The sequence below is a fragment of the Mixophyes fleayi genome, chromosome 2, assembly GCF_038048845.1.
Source record: "Mixophyes fleayi isolate aMixFle1 chromosome 2, aMixFle1.hap1, whole genome shotgun sequence".
NCBI classification, from domain to species: domain Eukaryota; kingdom Metazoa; phylum Chordata; class Amphibia; order Anura; family Limnodynastidae; genus Mixophyes; species Mixophyes fleayi.
The window spans coordinates 277,864,524-277,883,751 of record NC_134403.1 but is presented as its reverse complement, the minus strand read 5'-3'; the positions used below and the strand labels follow the sequence as shown (position 1 = coordinate 277,883,751).

Sequence of the window (19,228 nt, the reverse complement as noted above, 5' to 3'; positions counted from 1 at the left end):
GGCCGTTACTGCTTTGTCACCGACCTAAGTTACTGCTGAGAGGTAGTTCTCTGCTCTTAGATTAATTAGATCAGATTTGAGAGTATTCATGAAGGAGGATCTGACTGCGGATATTCTTTTTTCCTGAGGACAAATTCTTCATAGATATATGAAAACTACTAAGGGGTCAATCTATCAAGCTGCGATATTCTGGCGGTTTTGAAAAGTGGAGATGTTGCCTATAGCAACCAATCAGATTCTAGCTGTCATTTTGTAGAATGTATTAAATAAATCATAACTAGAATCTGATTGGATGCTATAGGCAACATCTCCACTTTTCAAACCCGCAGGAAAATTGCAGCTTGATAAATTTACCCCTAAGTGTACATTGAGAAACAGTATTGTATATTGTCATCTCATAGCATATTGTTGCTCAAGTAAATATATTTTGTGGTCAGATAGCTCTATTTATATAATGTTGATTAAAGAGATATCCTATTTTTCTGTAATTATTCTATTTTCCATTAGATTTACCATAACATTAAAATAGTAGTTAAATATATTTATAGGAAATCATTTGGTAATATAATTACATTTGTAAAAACATTTGTAAGCAGAGGACAGCTTATTATGATCCTATTCTGTTAGTCTACATTTTATATAGCCTTTAGTTTTAAGGCGTATCATATGTTTCCGTTAAAACCCTTTTCTTTAAATTTATTAAATGCATAGTTTGTTGCATATTTACTTTCATAGGAATTTAGCTCTGTTTTCTTGTTCAGAAATTTTAATAAAATATATTTTATGTTCAATTATTCCAAGTAGCCTGATGATTTAAGATGTGATGAAAATGCTTTGTGCTGCCTTTAGATTACAGTAAATTTGTTGTTCTGATTTAATATTCATTTGCCATTTATGAAGAAGGATAATGGAGTCTGAGTTGCTCAGTGGTAAAATCGAGGAGTCGGAGTCGAAAGTTTGGTGTACTGACTCCTCAGCCCTGTATATTATAAATATTTTATATATAATAGACGATGTACAGAATCAGACGATGTACATCACTGATGGGAAATTTGGATTTCTTTTATTTCCCCAATTGTAAAGCGCTACGGAATATGTTGGCGCTATATAAATAAATGATGATGATGATGATTTCTGTCTTTACATTGCCACTAAAATACCAGTATATATAGAATAGGTAAAAAAAAATAAAAACGCATTTTCTGTCCAGGTGATACCGGTACCCCGACCTTCTAGCCAAAATGTACCCTGGAGTTCCAAACACCTGGTGGAGGGGCAGTGGGTCAGTCCAAAATGCCCCAAAATTCGCCCTTTCTGCGAACAGGTGATTACCACCTCCAAAGAGATCATAATGAGTGAGGTTACCTGACTGTAAGCTTTTTGACTGTTAAATCTAATCAACTTGCCAATAGCTCAGTATAGAAAGTCTCTACTGAAACACCTAAACAGTGCAGCAAAGACTGTGATACCGGTCAACTGGAGATCTCCATTACTTCCCACTTGAAAACAGTGGTTTACAAGACTAGACTTTATAGGAGTATGGATGACCATTTTAGCTTCAACAGACAAATTTATGGAGTACTGTACAATTTGGTCCAGATAGTTAGAGGTCAAAGAGTCTAAGAAGTTTACCTCAGTATGTAGTAGGATCTAACCGATAACAGTAGCTATTGGTGGCCCTCTTATGTCAAACCACTATGGGCAACTTTCCCCCTTGGTTTGCCCCTGGTTCCTGGACTCCTCTTACACCACCCTTTTACTCTTTTGTTTTATATTGTTTTGTTTATAAAATCGATAAGTTATACTAAAACCTCTCCCGCACTGCTGATATGAAATTTTATGTATCATACTATTGACTGTAAAAAAAAAAAATTCTTATAGTCTTGTCAAATTGCATACATTATTTTATGTTAAAAAAAGATTGCGCAAAAAAATAGCATTTGAATCAACAGCTGTTACATAGAACATGGGACACTGCTGGTTCAGTTAGCTAAAATATTAATATTTCACATTTTATATTTTCCAAACGTACCAGTTATGCAGAAAGCATGGCGAGAGAGAAGCCCTCTGTCCAGAGTAAAAGCTGCATACCAAGCTCTAGGAGTGTCTACTGAGTAAGTAATCAAGTGTGAATGGTCCTTATTGGAATAAACTCACAGTAGATTACAGTTTACAATAGGCGGTGTTCTACTGGGGAGAACCAGCAAGGTTTTTCTCTGCTGTCCAATTTTTCAGAGAAATGTAAACCTTTGGTTGTGGAAGATATGGTAAATTATGGAATTACATGAATGTGTCAATTGGCTGTAGAAAGGGTCGCCTTGGTCATGTGTAGCATGTCTTGTCCGTCTGTGCTGGGCAAGCTCCTAGCAACCTCAAGATGACTCCCACAGAGTCAAGTCTTGGATACAGGAGAGCAAGAAGTGAGTGGATTGACATGTGAGAAGAAACTGTGATATTTTTTTTTATTTTTTTTTCATACTACCACAGTTCCACATTCTTTAGAACAATCTTTAATTGAAGCTGTTATGTAACCTTCACATTGGTAGAATAAAACATCAGCAACAGTGAAACTTACTATAACTACATTTGTATTGAATAAATATAATTTATACTCGCAGTTCTCAAATCTGTCTTCAGAGTTTGTGGATTTCCACCTAGGACGGCAGGGGGATTCATCTGTAATTCAGACGATTTCCTACATTCACCTGTACTCCTATAAGGAGAGCCCCAAAATGTGCCTGAGGTTTTAAAACCCAAAAGCTAGGTACACTCAACAGGTTTTTCACCCGATCACCGTGCCAATCACATGAAAAACGACTATTAGGTCCGATATTGCATTAGTGTATACGCTCCCATGATCTTGTTTTATCAAAGCACATTGTATTATTTGATTTTAATTTTATAACTGGACTAAAAATCTCTATAAACAATGGCACGTTGTCGGGCAAATTCTGAAGTGCGTATGCACCGGCAACCAGCAGTGTAGGCAGATCTCTATGGAGATTACAGAGTCACTATGTTTTCAGCAGATGGTTATGGCACATGAAGAGCATAGATCTGAAGGTAAAACGTGTATAGTGTGTCCACATGAATCTGCATGCTGATCGAGACTTTCAGTCGTTGGTAAAATTGTTAAAGATATCTCATTTCTGCTGTGTGTACCCAGCTTTTCTCTATATACATGTATGTGTGGCTTGTCCTTTAGGCTCTAACAGGTGCTAACTCCCCATACAGCTGTGCCACAGCATACATATTGTTGGCAGAAGAAGAAGCAACAACGATCTCAGAGGCAGAAAAGTTGTTCCAACAAGCACTGAAAGCAGCAGATTCTGCCTATAAGAAGTCTCAGCAGCAGCAGCACTTGAGCTCAGAGCATGAAGCTCAGCATAGTAAGTACTTGGCATATTTATGTCATATTTACAAATGCATTGAGTTTTTAGGAAAGTTACACTTTAGTGTTAGTAACTATTCATATCTGATTTGCGAATGTTATGTGTGCACAGTGATGTGCGTTTTTTTTAATGTTTTTTTTATTCAGGACTTCATTGAAAAGGTTTTCTCTATGAATACTTTGAGCGTTTGTTATTCATTGTTGAAATGCGTAAGATGGCGCACATTAAACATAGATTAATGGTGCAATTGTGCGCCACTAGATAGGTGTTCCAATAGTACCCTCTACCTCTAATTAGGCAATGCTATGGAGTAGTCAGGGTTAGTGTGTGCTCATCTTTACTTTATATTTGTATATTTAAGAAGTTGTTTTATGTTAAATCAATTATGTAACACAATACAATTTATTTAATAAATCAACTCTTTTTCAATTCGTGAATCCTCAATTTATGGTATAGTCTGTTATTGTATACCTACCTGTACAAGATGTTTTGAAATCTTTTTATTTTTGGTTTGGTTTCCCATTACTTTCTGCCTTCCAATGAGTTTACTGTGTGTGATATTTCAGAAGTTTAAATGGTTGACACTATTCTAGTACATTAGATACCAACACACTAAAAATTGAATATAGGCCCTTCCTGAGAATCTGTCCTTTTATACGCAGAAAGAGACATTAATGTCTTGGTTTATACAAAAAGAAGACTGGCGATGTGTGCAAGAAAATTGGGAAGAATAAGAGAAGCTGTCAAAATAATGAGAGACGTAAGTATTCCTGTGTCCTTTTGCATCCTATATGTTTGTTTTTTTTAAATGAGTCTCTCTCTAATCTTTTTTGACGGGGGCTCCCTTTGTGCTGGTAGATCATTGTTTTCAACATTAACCCATTATATCCTTATTAACATTTATATTTCCTTATTCTCACCAGTGCTCTTGGATCTACAAAGAGTTCTTGTAAAGCTATCAGGGTCACTTCCGTAACCTGTCAGCATTGCTGGAATCAAGCCACTAATGACAGCCTGGCTATCCAGGAAAGTCTCCAGAAATGATCAGGGCACTAGACAGTTGATAACCACATTTTCAAACCAAACACTATATTCATGTTAATGTGAAGATGGTGTATGTGAAGGTTTCCTTGGTCAGAAACAGTGAAGGTGTGTGCCCCCCTCCCACAACAAACACACACACAGTCCTCAGAAAATAAGACATTTATTCTAAAATGCTAGTGGAAAGTGTAGAACGCAGTTGGAAAGACGTAAGGCATATGCACATATGTCGTTGGGATAATTGTTTCCTTGGACAACTCCTGCTGTATTAATAAGAGAACTCATGAAACATTTTAAGATTAACAAATTTATCTAAGGCCACTAATAGCATTCTCATTACTGTTTCTTAGTCAAATATGTATGGCAATACCACAACCTCAGCCTTTGGTGGCTTGTAGCAGCCATGTTGTGCCAAAATAATCCCTCCAAAACTGGATGATGTGCTGCTTTTAAATGTATGTGAAAGATTAGAAAGGAGAAGAGATGTCTGCTGCAGCACACATGGAAATTAAAAGTATCTGTTTTATTTATTCATTGACTTTGAATATGTGAAGAACTTCTAAGAAATTTGACAGCATTCAGTAAGCAACTAAAACAATTTTTTTTTTTTAAATGAAAAGGACTTTTTTAACAAGAATGGAAACATAAAAGTTCTTCACTAAAAAATTTAAAGTGTAGTTCGTCTCATGTCCCAGATACTGTATATTGGTGATGAAACACAACCTTGGTATTACTTTGTTGTCTTGGCTGTTATTAATGCATACAAGAGAACTTGTTTTAAAAAATGGTTGACATTAAGCACGTGTTTGGAATTGCAGCCATACAGAACGCTCACGGAAAATACAGTGAAAATTGCTTGATTGTAGCAAACCCCCCTGTAAGAAAGTAAGGACACCGGCATACAGTACCGTGCATGACTGATATATGCATTTTTCGGGTATTGACAAAGAACTATGAGTATTTTGTCTATTGGAGAGGTGTTTTGGCAAGGACTTAATCGGCATTGTAATAGGTAACAATGTTAACTAATCTTAAAGGTAGGTATCGACTGCAAAATTCAGTTTCAGATAAGTCGTATGTATCATGCATTTTTCCAAGCATGAAACTACAATTAAAGTGATTACAGAAATTCTAGATGCCTGCTAAGAGTACGGAAAAAGATCACAGAAACTTCCAACAACTCAGCCTATTTACAGAACTCCCCCATCTGCCTCTGTAATTGCAACGGTAAGCTTAAATATTAGGAATATTGGATATGGAACAATTTATATGTGTAACCCATTACAAGCCTGATTGATTGTCACACTGAAAAATGATATATCAAAACTACCCATTAATAACAAGCAAAGCCTAAAATAAATCCACCGAAGCTATGCAATTACTAATCAGGCTGCAATGTACCCTAATTAGCTTCCACTCCTTTGAATGCACCAAAAAAAATTGAATAATTGCATGTGAATGTGAAAGTAATGATATATTTGTTTTAACTAATTGATGTATTTACTTGCAGTTAATGAAAGAGTTTCCCCTGCTCAGCATGGTAAATATCCATGAAAACCTGCTGGAGGCTTTGCTGGAATTGCAGGCATACGCGGATGTTCAGGCAGTGCTTGCTAAATATGATGGTAAGCTGGACTTAGACAGTGCACAGGAGTTACAGGACACGCATTCCCCTGCAGATTGTGCTCACCTGTGTTTTACCTGGGGGAAAGGCTCAGTTAGTTGAAATAAAGCTCTTTAAATTGGAAGATGACCATATAGGCAAAATCACACTCACAATCTCTTATTATAAGATAGCAAGCGGTATGAGAGATGAAATGCAAACATAAAATGAAAGATATAACTCATCAAAAGTTTATGAGAATATCTCTTCGTCGCCTCTTGTTTCTTTCTCTTTACTCTTTATTGTTTGTATATTTTACAATGTTGCAATTGTTTCAGCAGGCTGCCTAGGACAGTTGCAAACAAAGGATAATCAATGTCATGCCTCTACCCAAAAGTCCCATGCAGGGTTTTAATCCTGTGTTATCTGATTTTACTGTTGAAATACTAGTACTAAATGGGCAAATATGATTCTCGTTTTTATTTTAAAAAATGTTTTTACTTTATGCTTTTCTATATAAGGAGTTGATATATAGTATATTATGGTGTAGTGGATCCATATTGCCTGTGGATGTCACTGCTGCAACTGTTAACAATTGGCTGACAGGTAGAGTTCTCTGTAGGTGGCAGTAGTGACACCTGTAGGCTATAAGACATTGCTTGTTTCTTATAACATATTCCTTGCAGCTGGAATGACTAAATTCCCTGTTACAAACTAGGTCAGGTTGTGTCTTGTAGCAGATCACACCTGGTCTTAATGCTACACTGGTAAAGAGAATTGCAAAACATTAATAGATTACTAACACCTTGGCCAAAGCAGTGTCTTCAAGATGGACAGTCCCTGTAGGCAGCATTGTTCTCCCTTTGTTGGGACAGTTCTCTTAATTAAGACTTGCTAAATACAACAAATGTTACCAAAACCATTTTATTTTTGGTTTTGTTTACCCCTGGATCTAGCAACACTTTAAATAATGTCAAACCTACAATTGGCCATACCCAAACTGTTTTATCAGTGCAAAATAAGACGGACAGAAGGGTTTTGGAAGGAGATATGGGACAGAATATACCAATAGCATAACATTTAATTCTGCTTGTTAGCAATCAGCTGCCAGGTTCTCCATAGGTGGAAGTGGTGACTCCTGTAGGCTATAAGAATTGACATCATAGCATATAGTCCATAATACAGTAAGATAAAATTATCACACTGCGACAGTTGTTCTTAGTGACTTGGAAAATGAAAGGGAGGACTGGACAAATACTCAACAAGGAACAACATGTTCAGTATGTCAATCACTCAATCATTAGCTGCTTGCTCAGTGTCTGTAAGCCAAATAATACATACAAATATCATCATCACTTATATGAAAAGAGGAAATCGATCAACTTGTGTTCAGAGTTAAAGTTGTGTTGCATGGGCACTATTGTATTTATCTGCCAGCTCAGAGTAGCGATGTGCACGGGAATTTTCTTTTCATGCTCACTGAACACAGAGACCAGGACACTTGTTCCTCATGTTCACAAAGTTGTGGTGACAGATGCTACTACCAAGGAGACCACAGATATCGCCAATGGAGGAACAGAGTAATCACATTTGAACTGTGGGTCCAGCTGCTGAACTGAGATGTTATTCTAGTAGATCAGTGATGTGCACCTAATACACTGTCGGGGACTATTGTGTAGTCCTTTAACCACCAAAAGGGCCACACATTCCCCTTAATCTCCATAATAAGTTAAAACAATACATTGAATCAAAGCGAGACACCAATCTGTAATACCATATCAGCAAGTGTTGCAATCTATAAAAAAAAAAAAAAAAAAGACAATTTTATTGGGACTTCTGGGTGACCAGAATTTCCACCAGCTTTTGAAAGTTAAGTGTAAGACTGGATGAGGCACAACACAATTCTGCAGAAAGGTTTCCATGCGTCCGCCTGCTGTGCTTGTTCTAGTTAATGTGCCCCATGATAGAGAATGTCTGTTCACATTTGTAAATAGAACTGAAATAAGACCACAACTTTGCATCACACTGGTGCATAAAAGGGCCGACCTAAACATTCCTTACCTCGCTTTAATGAAGTCATCGGAAATTGTGCGGCTGTTTTCTGTAGAAGGAGGGAGATCATGTGGTGCAGACTGCCCAACCCTCCTCCTCTGATCTGTGATGTGCTGCTGGCGCTGTGTGACCTTCATTCTTTGTGCGGACAAGGTCATGCGATACAGAGGAGGTTGTGTGATGGGGAAGTTGACTGTTCCAGACAAAAAATAAGCTTATTCTTATTTCTAATGGTTATGTTGGAGGTAGGGCACAGAGCCACCTGCGTGCTAGTTATATGAAGCTTTCATATGTATTCTGGTTCTCCTCGGTGGCTGAATTGGCTTATTTTACAGTGCTTCACCTACAGGCATATTGTATTTTCTAATTTGAGACTAAAACAGAATCATGTATGTGCTTTAAGTGTGTATTACTTATTGGTCCTGGACAATTAATACATTAATTTGACATGTTTAAAAGTTATTTTTATTTATTTATTATTAATTTTAAGAAAATTTACTCTGCCTGATTCTTCTTTCTCTCTGTAATTGCAGATATCAGTCTTCCAAAGTCCTCAACAATATGTTACACAGCAGCGTTATTAAAAGCCAGGGCTGTTTCTGAGAGGTTGGTACGCATACCATGTTTGTCTGTCATTGCTATATCAGGGCTTGAGTAGCATATCTGAGCACTAGTAAGGTCCGGCAAGCATGCATTCACTTTCTATACAATGGATGGGTGTATGCATTATTTATTTCCTTCTTGTTTCTCTTATATTACAGCTGTTACAGGATATGAACTTTGTGTGTTTTATTTGTGAGACAATTAAACCAAATATATATTTAAATTGCCTAAACCAACTTAGAGGGCCCCTTACTGGAAGTCCCCTTTGCTTCTATTGGGTTAAAATATACAGTAAAAGCTGTATGTATTGCTGAAGTTCATTATATATTAAATCTTAAAAGTACCATATGAAGATCATATAATTATGTAACCTGACCATGCAAGTTGTGGATACAGTTATGGATATAATTATTAAGGGCAATGTGTTTGGGGGGGGAATTATGTACAATATTATTACTATGAAACTGGTTTGTGAAAAACTGAAATTCCTGTGTATTCTTGAGCCTCCTTCTTAAAGTTGCAGCCAAGTGAGTGGAGTTGATCCCTCATGCTCTCTTTAGGGTTGCCAAGGATGAGCGTGGTATTGGCTAATTAGTCAAAAGACATTGAGGCTAGGAGTTAACGCATAATAACGTTTTATTTACTGAGTGAGCACATCTATTAACATTTCTGGCACTCAAAGGGTTATCCAAGCTAGAGACCTCTCTGCAATATGAATATTATATTATAGTCATCTCTTAATATTTACAATACCTATATCCAGAGGAAAATAAAAAAAAATGGTTGAATGAGTGTTATGGCAACCAGTGCGGCATAAACTTGTAGAACTATAGCAGAAGAGGTCTTCACCTACAGGAGCCGCCTTTCCCGTAGCGACTGGTTATGCTCACAGATACTCGGATGCCCACAGGACTTACATTCAGTATAGTACAAGTTTATGTTCACACGGCAGCACACAGGTACAGGAGGTAGTACACGGAGTAGGCACAGGCCAGAGATCTGCGGACTGGACAGAGCACCACAGGTGGAGACGTCGGGTACAAACTGGGACAGGACCACAGGCAAATGTTCAGAGTCCGGGTACAGGCAGAAGATCAGGGTCACAGGCAAAGGTTCAGGGTCACAGGCAAAGATTTAGAGTCCAGGAACGGGCAGAGCTCATACACGGGAATGCAATCAAAGGTTTTTAAACACCAACACAGCACAGAAGCAGGCAGCAATACTGAAACAGAACGCTATAATCGGCAGTGAAGCTTAGTCCTCAGTGCCTTTAAATAGTACTAAGAGCCAATCAGGGCAAAGCCCTGCAAGTGCTCCCAGAGCTTGCTTAATTAATTACTGGCACTGCGGGCCAATGAAAAGAGCAGAGTGCCCAGCTGCATATTAATCTAATCAGCCACAATTGGCTGAGCCTAAACAGCCCTGCACGCAGCCGGGCACGGCCGCAGGGAGCCTGAAGCGTCCCAGTTGTTGCCTAGGCAACCCGGGACGAGGGATCCGGAAGTGACGCCATGGAGACGGCCGGGACGCCACCAACAGAAGACAGAGAGTTGCGGCCGCCGTTGCTGTTGACAGTACCCCCCCCCCCCCCACCCCCTTGAGGTGGGTGGGGGCATCCAGGCTTCGTGGGATATTTCTTAAAAAAATTCCTTAAGTCTCTCAGCGTGGAGACGCCTCTGTGGTACCCAACATCGCTCTTCTGGGCCATAACCCTTCCAGTGCACTAGGAACTGGATCTGACCTTGAACTTTTCTTGAGTCCAGAACTCTTTCCACAATGAACTCTTGACCTCCGTTCACAAGCAGAGGCCGAGGCCTATTTGAAGGAGGCTGATTGAGCTTGCTAGGAGAAACAACTTTTTTTTTTAGAAGAGAGCAATGGAAGGTGCAGGGAATTTTTAAAGAAGGTGGTTTAAGTCTGAATGCCACTGGGTTAATCTTTTTCTCAATCGTAAAGGGTCCAATCAGTCGGGGTCCTAGTTTCCTACAGGCCTCAATCTGATGTTTCGTGTAGACAACCAGACTCGATCCCCCACTTTTATAAACACGGACCACGATGACGATCAGCGAAGGATTTAGACCTGCAAGAAGCTTGATGTTGTGTTGAGTGCACCCTTTTCCAGATGGACTTTAGCCGAGATGTAAAGGCAGGAGTCCCGGAGTCACCAGCGGAAACAACAGAGGAGAAAGAGTTTGCTTTCGGGTGGAACCCGAGGTTACAGAAGAACGGAGATGTACGAGTAGCATAATGGTAAGAATTATTATATGCATACTCCGCCCAATGTAAAAGAGAGGACCAGTTGTCATGGAACTTTGATACATAGATGCGCAGGAATTGTTCCAGGGATTGATTGGTTCTTTCCGTCTGACAATTTGATTGTGGGTGGTAAGCTGAAGACAAACTGATTTTGATCCCGAGAGAGTTGCAAAAGGACTTCCAGAAGTGTGCTATAAACTGGGACCCTCGGTCCGAGACGATGTCTTTCGGAAGAACGTGGAGGCGTCAAATATGTGCAATTAATAAAGTGACCAAGCCTCAGGCATCTGGTAGCTTGGGAACCAGTACAAAATTTGCCATTTTGCTGAAACGGTCAACGACCGCGGCTGTTGACAATGAGCCATTAAATAATAACACATCAACTAAAGTATCTTTGTACCTTTTGTTAATCTGCGAGAATAGCATTACAACATATTTCCAAACTATGCCCTTTTAGAGTATCCATCATTATATAACTGTAGTCTATACTCACAAGTGTGTATTTCACTTTTGGCCAGAAAACATGTCCTTAGATAGCAAATGCAATAATGAAACGTGTCATATTTTCATATTTTTTTTTTTTTTTTTTATAGAGGATTAGTGCAGCTTAACTGAAATCATTCTGTAAATGCATAGTGTTTCCATAGCACATATAGGCAGTGCCACAAAAGAATTCTGCCCCAAGTAGAGTAGATAAATGTAGCCTGAAAAAAGATGGCTGCTGACTCGCCATATGTTTGCAATCCTTCCTATGAAACCTGTCATAGTAAAAATGAATGGTGGCTTCTGTACATTGGGCCACCTTTTTTTGGCTAGCCGTCCAGACAAGATATTCTACTCCTCCACTGACTATGTATTTGTTTTACGACAATAATGATACACTTCTATCTTTGTATCCCACTTAGTTTGGACCATACAGGCTGTGTGATATACAGAGGATAGTGGGGTGCTGCTGCCGATTTGAAGGCCATGTTAGGCAGTCGACTCTTATACTAATTAGAAAACTCTGAGGTGCCTTCACCTATCCTTAAAGCAGCCCTATTACTTCTACAGCTAAATTACAAGTTGCACAGCTTCCAATTCTGTTCCTAGGCCCATACTCACATTTCACATAAATAATGGCCAGGACTGTGATCCTCTGATGAGTAGCACCATGTTGGTCTGATTTACATATTCTTTGTTATGCAATTATTTGTATTATTATGCAAAGTAACGCAGCATTCCAAAACACACTGGGAACACCATACCTACAACACTGCTCTATGATCAAATACCCACAGAGCCATCTCTATCATCAGACACCCATGGTACCTAATGACACACAGTCTTTACCTCATACACAACACAGGAGACTGTTTATGAACAATGTGTATTAAAAAAATATAAGAAAAGGGCATTTAGAAAAAATGTAATAGAAACACCACCCGCTGTAATGTAGTTATTTCCAATGGTAAGGTGAAAGGAACACTTTAAAATCTAAAGGAGCAGACAAAAGATTTCTTGTAACGACATGACCTGTAGCATTGTTTTTGTAATTATTATTATTATTATTATTATTATTATTATTATTATTACCTTTTTATCTATAAAACACCAACATATTCCACAGCGTTATACAATGGGGGGATCGTGATACAAATAAATAAAACAGTGACATGAAACGGATAAAGACGGCCCTGCCCAAATTAGCTTACCATCTAAGAATGCAAAACCACTATTCGCCAATTGGAGTTATGGGATCTATTATCTGGAAAACCTGGGGTTTTTAATAATTTGAAGCACCTCACCTTGTCCTTTCTCATACTGCCCCTGGCATTCCCCTCCTTGCTAATTTGATTAATACCGCTTTCATACTGCAGCCCCGGCAATATCCCTGGTTTTTCAAGCCGGGTTTTTGCTGGGGTTCGGAGCGTCCCAGCTCAGAAACACCATTCATACTGCACCTCGGACCTGGGAATTTCCCGGGTTGACCCCATTCATACTGCACAAGTCTGTGCCCTGGCAATTTGTGGGAGTCATCAACAGAGCAGTTTTCATTGGCTGAAAAATGGTGATGTCATTGAGAGCAGCTCACGCACCTCTTCCTCCATCCAGTGTGTCATAATTGCTGTTAATACACACTTTTTCAGTGAAATAAAAGCAATTTTCTCCAACAAACTCCGATTCTGCTTCAGCTTGATCTGCACTCCACCATCCACCTATTCTCCTAAACTCCTTCTCGAATCTTCCACGGGCTCCCACCGATGACATCATCCTCCAGAGACAGGCAGACAGCCAATCAGCTTGTTTTCTGTGCAACCCGGGTTGAAAAAACCGGGTTGCACCATTCATAGTGCAGGCAACCCGGGTCCGACCCGGGAACTACCCCTCGATAAATCCCGGGTTGAAGACCTGGGTTTTTAGACCCGGGATTTTTGACTTGTACCATTCATACTGCACCAAGACCCAGGTCGTTTGAGCTCGCCCGGCAAAAACCCGGGATTTTGGTGCAGTATGAATGGGGTATTACGATGATCCTCAAAGTAACCATAACAGAACACACACGCTGTATATATGACAAAATCACAGAGATGTAGCCATAATTAACTTTTGGTCCAGGATCAGAAATCCCATACCTGAGAATATATATAATATATATATAAATTTTACTGTTTCAGACCCAAAGTCTGCTGTGTAGAGAATACAGTGACTAACAGTAATCGTGTTACATTTGTAGGTTCTCACCTGAAACCGCGTCCAGGAGAGGACTTAGCACTGCAGAGATGAGTGCTGTGGAGGCCATTCACCGAGCTGTAGAATTTAACCCTCATGTTCCAAAGGTATGTCGAAAAATGTGTACATAATTTCAGGTAACTGAGAGATATCGGAAGGTAAATATAAAAATGTTCTAGAAACTATTATTTTACCAAGAGAGCAGGATAACCTAAACTACTCCATTTTTGATGGGACAGTCACATTATCCTTTGGGGCAAAAAGGTTGGAAACTGCCACTTTAGAGGCAGGGCCAGTGTGGATTGTGAGCGAGGCTGGGTGGATAATGGCATTGTTTAACAAAATAGGTCGCAACCAATGCAATGAACACATGTCCTGGATTTTTTTTCCTTTAGTGTATTCATTATCATCATCATCATTTATTTATATAGCGCCACTAATTCCGCATCACTGTACAGAGAACTCATTCACATCAGTCCCTGCCCCATTGGAGCTTACAGTCTAAATTCCCTAATATAGACTCACACACAGACACAGACACAGACAGACAGGGAGACAGACAGGCTTGCTAGCAAACTTATGTAAAATAAATGTTTTTTTAAATGCAAGTTGGCTTTTCATTACACAAGAAGCACAAATCTATGAACCCTAGTAAACTCTATAGTAAACCGAGCAAAAAAGAAGAAAAGAAAGTCTTGCTTGTAATTCTTTTAAAGTGATTTATCAGTGTGAAGCAGAATGCATGCATGCATGTGTAGTGTACTCATTTCACTCTATGGACAATTCAGCCTTTGCTCATAGTTTCACCCTGTTGATGTGCAGTATATGGGCGACAAGTGCACCAGCATAATGTACAACACAGACATTGTATTTCCCTCATCCCATACATCAAACAGATCTGCCCCTTCCATGTCTGCTAAAAATAACTCCTCAAATTTCAAAACCGCAGTGACAAAGGGTTTCAAGTCTGTCTCACCGGCCCAAGCGCTTATCTCTGCCCAGACTTGTTACGAATTGTATATTTGTGGCAAAAATGTGGTCAAAGGCACGGGGACCAGAACGATTTGTCAGGGGAACGCTGCTACTGTTTTGAATTTGTCTTGCCAGGTAGAATTATAGCATGTATGGGGATAATTGTTAGAGGGAAAATTGAGCAATGCTGGTGATTGGAAACATTCCATTGATTTCACTGTGTTTGTTTTTATAAATGTGGAGCAATCATTTTGAAACTCCAAATTCACATTTTATAAATAATAGCCGTAATATTGTAAATGAGCAGGTCTGTATTATTGATGATCTGAAAATAATACCATGCTTTGATAGTGATTGTGTAGATTTAATTTGATCTGAACATGTTCACATTTATCTTTTTCAGGAGTAGTTGATTAGGACTTTGCCCTCTCTGCTCCTCTTTACATTTTAGCATTCTGTATGATGGAATGTATAATTAACATTCGTGCGTGCTGGAACGCAGATCTGGCAGTACGTTTGGTCTTTAACGTTTAAAGATCATTTTAAGGGGTATATTTACTAAACTGCGGTTTTGAAAAAGTGGAGATGTTGCCTATAGCAACCAATCAGATTCTAGCTGTCATTTTGTAGAGTGCACTACATAAATGACAGCTAGAATCTGACAGGTTGCTATAGGCAACATCTCCACTTTTTCAAGCCCGCAGTTTAGTAAATCTAGCCCCATATGTCTTCCTAGAATGTCATAAGTTTCACTTCCTTTTTATCTAGAAATGAAGCACTGATAAATAGTAACTTGTATTTTCATTCATTCCCTCACATCCACATTTTCCTGTGCGGAGGTGTACGTATATTGGTTGGATTTTTAATGAAGAAGGCAAAAATTGTAAGCTTCCATGTAAAGGGTTAAGTCACATCATGTCACCACATCATGCAGTGTAATTTCCATTGGGTCCATTGCTGTCCATCAGCCTGACAATTGTAATAAAACATTAAAACATGTAGAGAGATAGGTAATTGCTGAAAGAAATTGTTGCTTGCTTGAATGATCAAGGGAAGGGCAATTTTGTAGCAGACGGTCTCGGACACATTGTCTTTGTTCGTTGGCATTCAAGGGAAGGTGGGCTAAAATCGGGAATTATTTAGGTTGATGTATTAAGTAAGAACAGCCATATAATATGAATGGTATAAAGATGAAGGAGGTGTGTATAGAACTAGCTTCTAGCCAGAAACATTTTCCCTTCCCTTGCCACATTCCTTTCCATGTTGTCAGTTGAGTTTTAAAGTGTCCCTGTGACTGCAGATATTGCAGTGTGTGTGGCCAGTGACTGAAGGTGTTTTATATCTCATAGACCAGACCGTTTCTATCATACATATACCAGTGGGGGTTTCCCTTTATATCTGCATTTTTTATTGGAATATCTAGCTTCTTCCTACGATAGCTTTCTGGTGACTTTAGTTTATTTTAATGTTGCCACAGCACACAGCAAAAACCTCACATTACTCTTACATTTTTTTTTCATATTCTGCAGAAACCTTTTTTAAATGTATTCTCTACGCCCACATACCATTAATTAACATTAGGTTGTAAGATGTTATGAGATGTGATGTCTGTCCTCCTGTCTTCTAGTCCGCTCCCACCAAATCCATTTGTTTTGTACCTTCTCTATAATGTCTCATTTATTATGCTTACCATGTATCATTGTATTTACGCTTCTTGAGAGTCCTATCTTTTACCGTTGCTTGTTCTATAGTTTAGTTTATTGGAACTCTACATTTTAGGAGCTATGCTCAACTTTCCCACACAGACTTTTGTGGTGCCATATAAATAAATGATGATAATGATAAATAATTAAAAGCATATGTACTGAAACTGTTCAGTTGTTCTGTGCAGTGTTATGCTGTATGCATTAGTATGACAGGCGTGCCTGTACGGTCGTTGTACAGCTACAGTTCCTATAGAGTACAGTGTGTCAGTACTCGGGCTGTAGAACACTGTGTCTCTGGAAGTGGATAAACACTGTGTTCTGAAACGCTTGTTTGACATCATCCTCACTTCTGGGGAAGAAAAGCACTCCAGCTACATAACGCATACCTCTCAACATTACTTATTTGGGTGGGATTTTTAATTTGGAACTAAACCTCCCTGTTCCTCTCTCATTCCTAATTGTTTGATGGGTCTGGTGAATATTTCTGTATGAATGAACTCATTTATTGGCACTCTGAACTATGTGTTTGCCTCATCATTTTAAAAAAGCATGTACCCTGTATATTAGTACGTGTTTCAGCCTTGCTGTTGTAGAGTATACCTGTCATGTAATTTTGGATAATGTAATATTGGTAGTACACCATTGTTACAATCCTAGTCACAATGTATAATCCGGGCTTTAAAAATCCGCCTTTTTCTTAAAGCCTTCCAGTCTCCCACTTAACTGCCTACCTTTTCTTCTGCCTCTTCCCCTCTTTCCCCTTCCCCTTCCCTTATCCTTATCCTCTGTTCCTCCTTCTCTCCCTCTCTCCCCCGTGTCTCTCTGTCTGTCTACCCCACCCCTTAGATTGTACGCTCCTTTGAGCAGGGTCATCTCTCCTCCTGTCTTCACCACTTCTAACTCTGCTCTCCAGCTATCTAGCCCTCCTCCTCGAGGACCCTCTTCCCCCCCCCCCCCCTCTCTCGCTCCCTCCTCTCCCCTCTGGGGGTCTCAATGTCATCCGTGCCCTCCCTCTTGGACTCCGTCGTAGGCGGACCTTCCCCTCTCCCCTCCCCCGCCCCTCTAGCTGTGCTTTGAGCTCACTGAGTTACTGTGCTCACTGTTTACTGTACTGTGCTGTCTCACTTTGTATTGTAATTTCGTTTGTCCCTGTACGGCGCTACGGACACCTAGTGGCGCCCTATAAATAAAAATTAATAATAATAATAATTCGTACTACACATACCTTTCAATGTCCCACAATGTTTCTTGTAAATTGCTGCACTACTACTGTAACATGTCACTAACCTGCTCCTCTGTCTAGCTGGCGGCCTGTGATGTGTGCGAGAGCCTGCTATACTTGTATCTATTAGCGGGATACGATGGTGAAAGCCTGTTAGCTTGGTGAAACAGAGGGTGTGTGACTGCAACGTCTTAGCAGGATATGATATAAAGAAATACAATGTACCAGTCCTGTAACAGACAGTTTTGATGAATCAATGAATGGATGAAATGAAAAGAGAATACGAAGTACTCATTAGTAATGCAGTAATTAAAAAGTGAATTTTAAACTGCCATTTTAGAATATGACTGAGATATATGTGGTATAAACAGATATACAGATACATTGTCATAGAAATAAGGAATAAGAGTATCTCTATAAAATAGATGTGTGAAAATGGTCCTGAGGATTTATGCTTTTCTATAATAAATATAACCTGGGTTTACCCTACAGGAATTAATAATAATTAGAATAATATATTGTACTCTACCATACTAAATGGTTTATGCTCCACACCTCTAGAAACATAATATTATTTCTCTAAGCAAATTATAGTAATAGGATATAACATACTTGCCAACCTTATGTTGTCCGGGTCCAGGAGATCCTGGAGGGCAGGAGGGGTGTATGGGCGGAGAAGGCGGGGCTTCACGATTTGCATCATTTTGGGCCCGCCCCCGGTGATGTAATGCTTGTTTGGGGGCTTTTTACACTGTAAAAAGACCCAAAACAGGCATTACATCACCGGGGGCGGGCCCAAAATGACGCAAATCATGAAGCCCCGCCCCCTCTGCCCGTACATTCCGGCTCTAATTTTATTGAAGTGGGCAGATGGGCCAGATGCGGGAGAATCGCCAGCTCTCCCTGGAGTCTGTGAGACCGACCCGAATTTCGGGAGTCTCCCGGACATTACGGGAGAGTTGGCAAGATTGGGATATAAGAATCAGAAATTATTAAGCAGACCAGCTCTATTTGAAGTTTTTAAAGAAAGTTTATTCACATGTATCAGAAGAACACAAGTATTTCAATATGTTGCTTCACTTTGGTGTATGCTGGCAGAAAAAGATGTTGAAAGTATTTTAATGAATGAAGTAATAAAATCAGGGGATACTGTCACCTATTAATAATGAGAAGAAGGCGTGCATATTTTTAAAGACCCTCTGATGTACAGAACAAAACCATATTTGGGGAATAAAATAGCACTTGCGATAGAAAGCTCCAGCATTCATTACTCTTAGTATTATTTCCTTGTCTAAGCTGCACAAAAAAACTACATTTTCTTTTTAAATTTTCTTTAGTTTTTTTTTCTTAAAAAAAACCCAAAAAACCTGACATGGCTCCCTTAATAATAAACTGGACTACTTAAAAGGTGAAAGGTTGACAAAGTCTTTAATGTGCAATGCAGATAGGGATCTCTTAAAGTAAAATCTTGTCTGTTCCTGTCTTTAAAACATACTTTTTTTTTTTTTTTGTTTATTGCTTCCATGTGGGTGAAATAAAAACACTTGTTATCCTTTTTGGAGGTAATTTCCACTGATATGCACTAGCTAACAAGAAAAAAGTTCTCAACCTTGGTGGCATCCCTGTCCTAGTCTCAAACACTCTGGTTTTAATCGGATGATGTCACCAG

The 19,228-nt window shown here is 39.2% G+C and overlaps 1 protein-coding gene across 3 annotated transcripts in view; it reads left to right on the top strand.

The window, feature by feature from the left end:
• The window catches only part of ST7L (suppression of tumorigenicity 7 like), a 93,377-nt gene that overhangs the window by 37,174 nt on the left and 36,975 nt on the right, over positions 1 to 19,228 (top strand). For all 3 annotated transcript variants that reach the window (XM_075196255.1, XM_075196254.1, XM_075196256.1), the window contains 6 exons: positions 2,036 to 2,114; positions 3,235 to 3,389; positions 4,055 to 4,152; positions 5,944 to 6,058; positions 8,622 to 8,694; positions 13,664 to 13,766. In XM_075196255.1, coding sequence (XP_075052356.1) covers positions 2,036 to 2,114; positions 3,235 to 3,389; positions 4,055 to 4,152; positions 5,944 to 6,058; positions 8,622 to 8,694; positions 13,664 to 13,766 — 623 coding nt within the window. The remainder of the gene's footprint in view (positions 1 to 2,035; positions 2,115 to 3,234; positions 3,390 to 4,054; positions 4,153 to 5,943; positions 6,059 to 8,621; positions 8,695 to 13,663; positions 13,767 to 19,228) is intronic.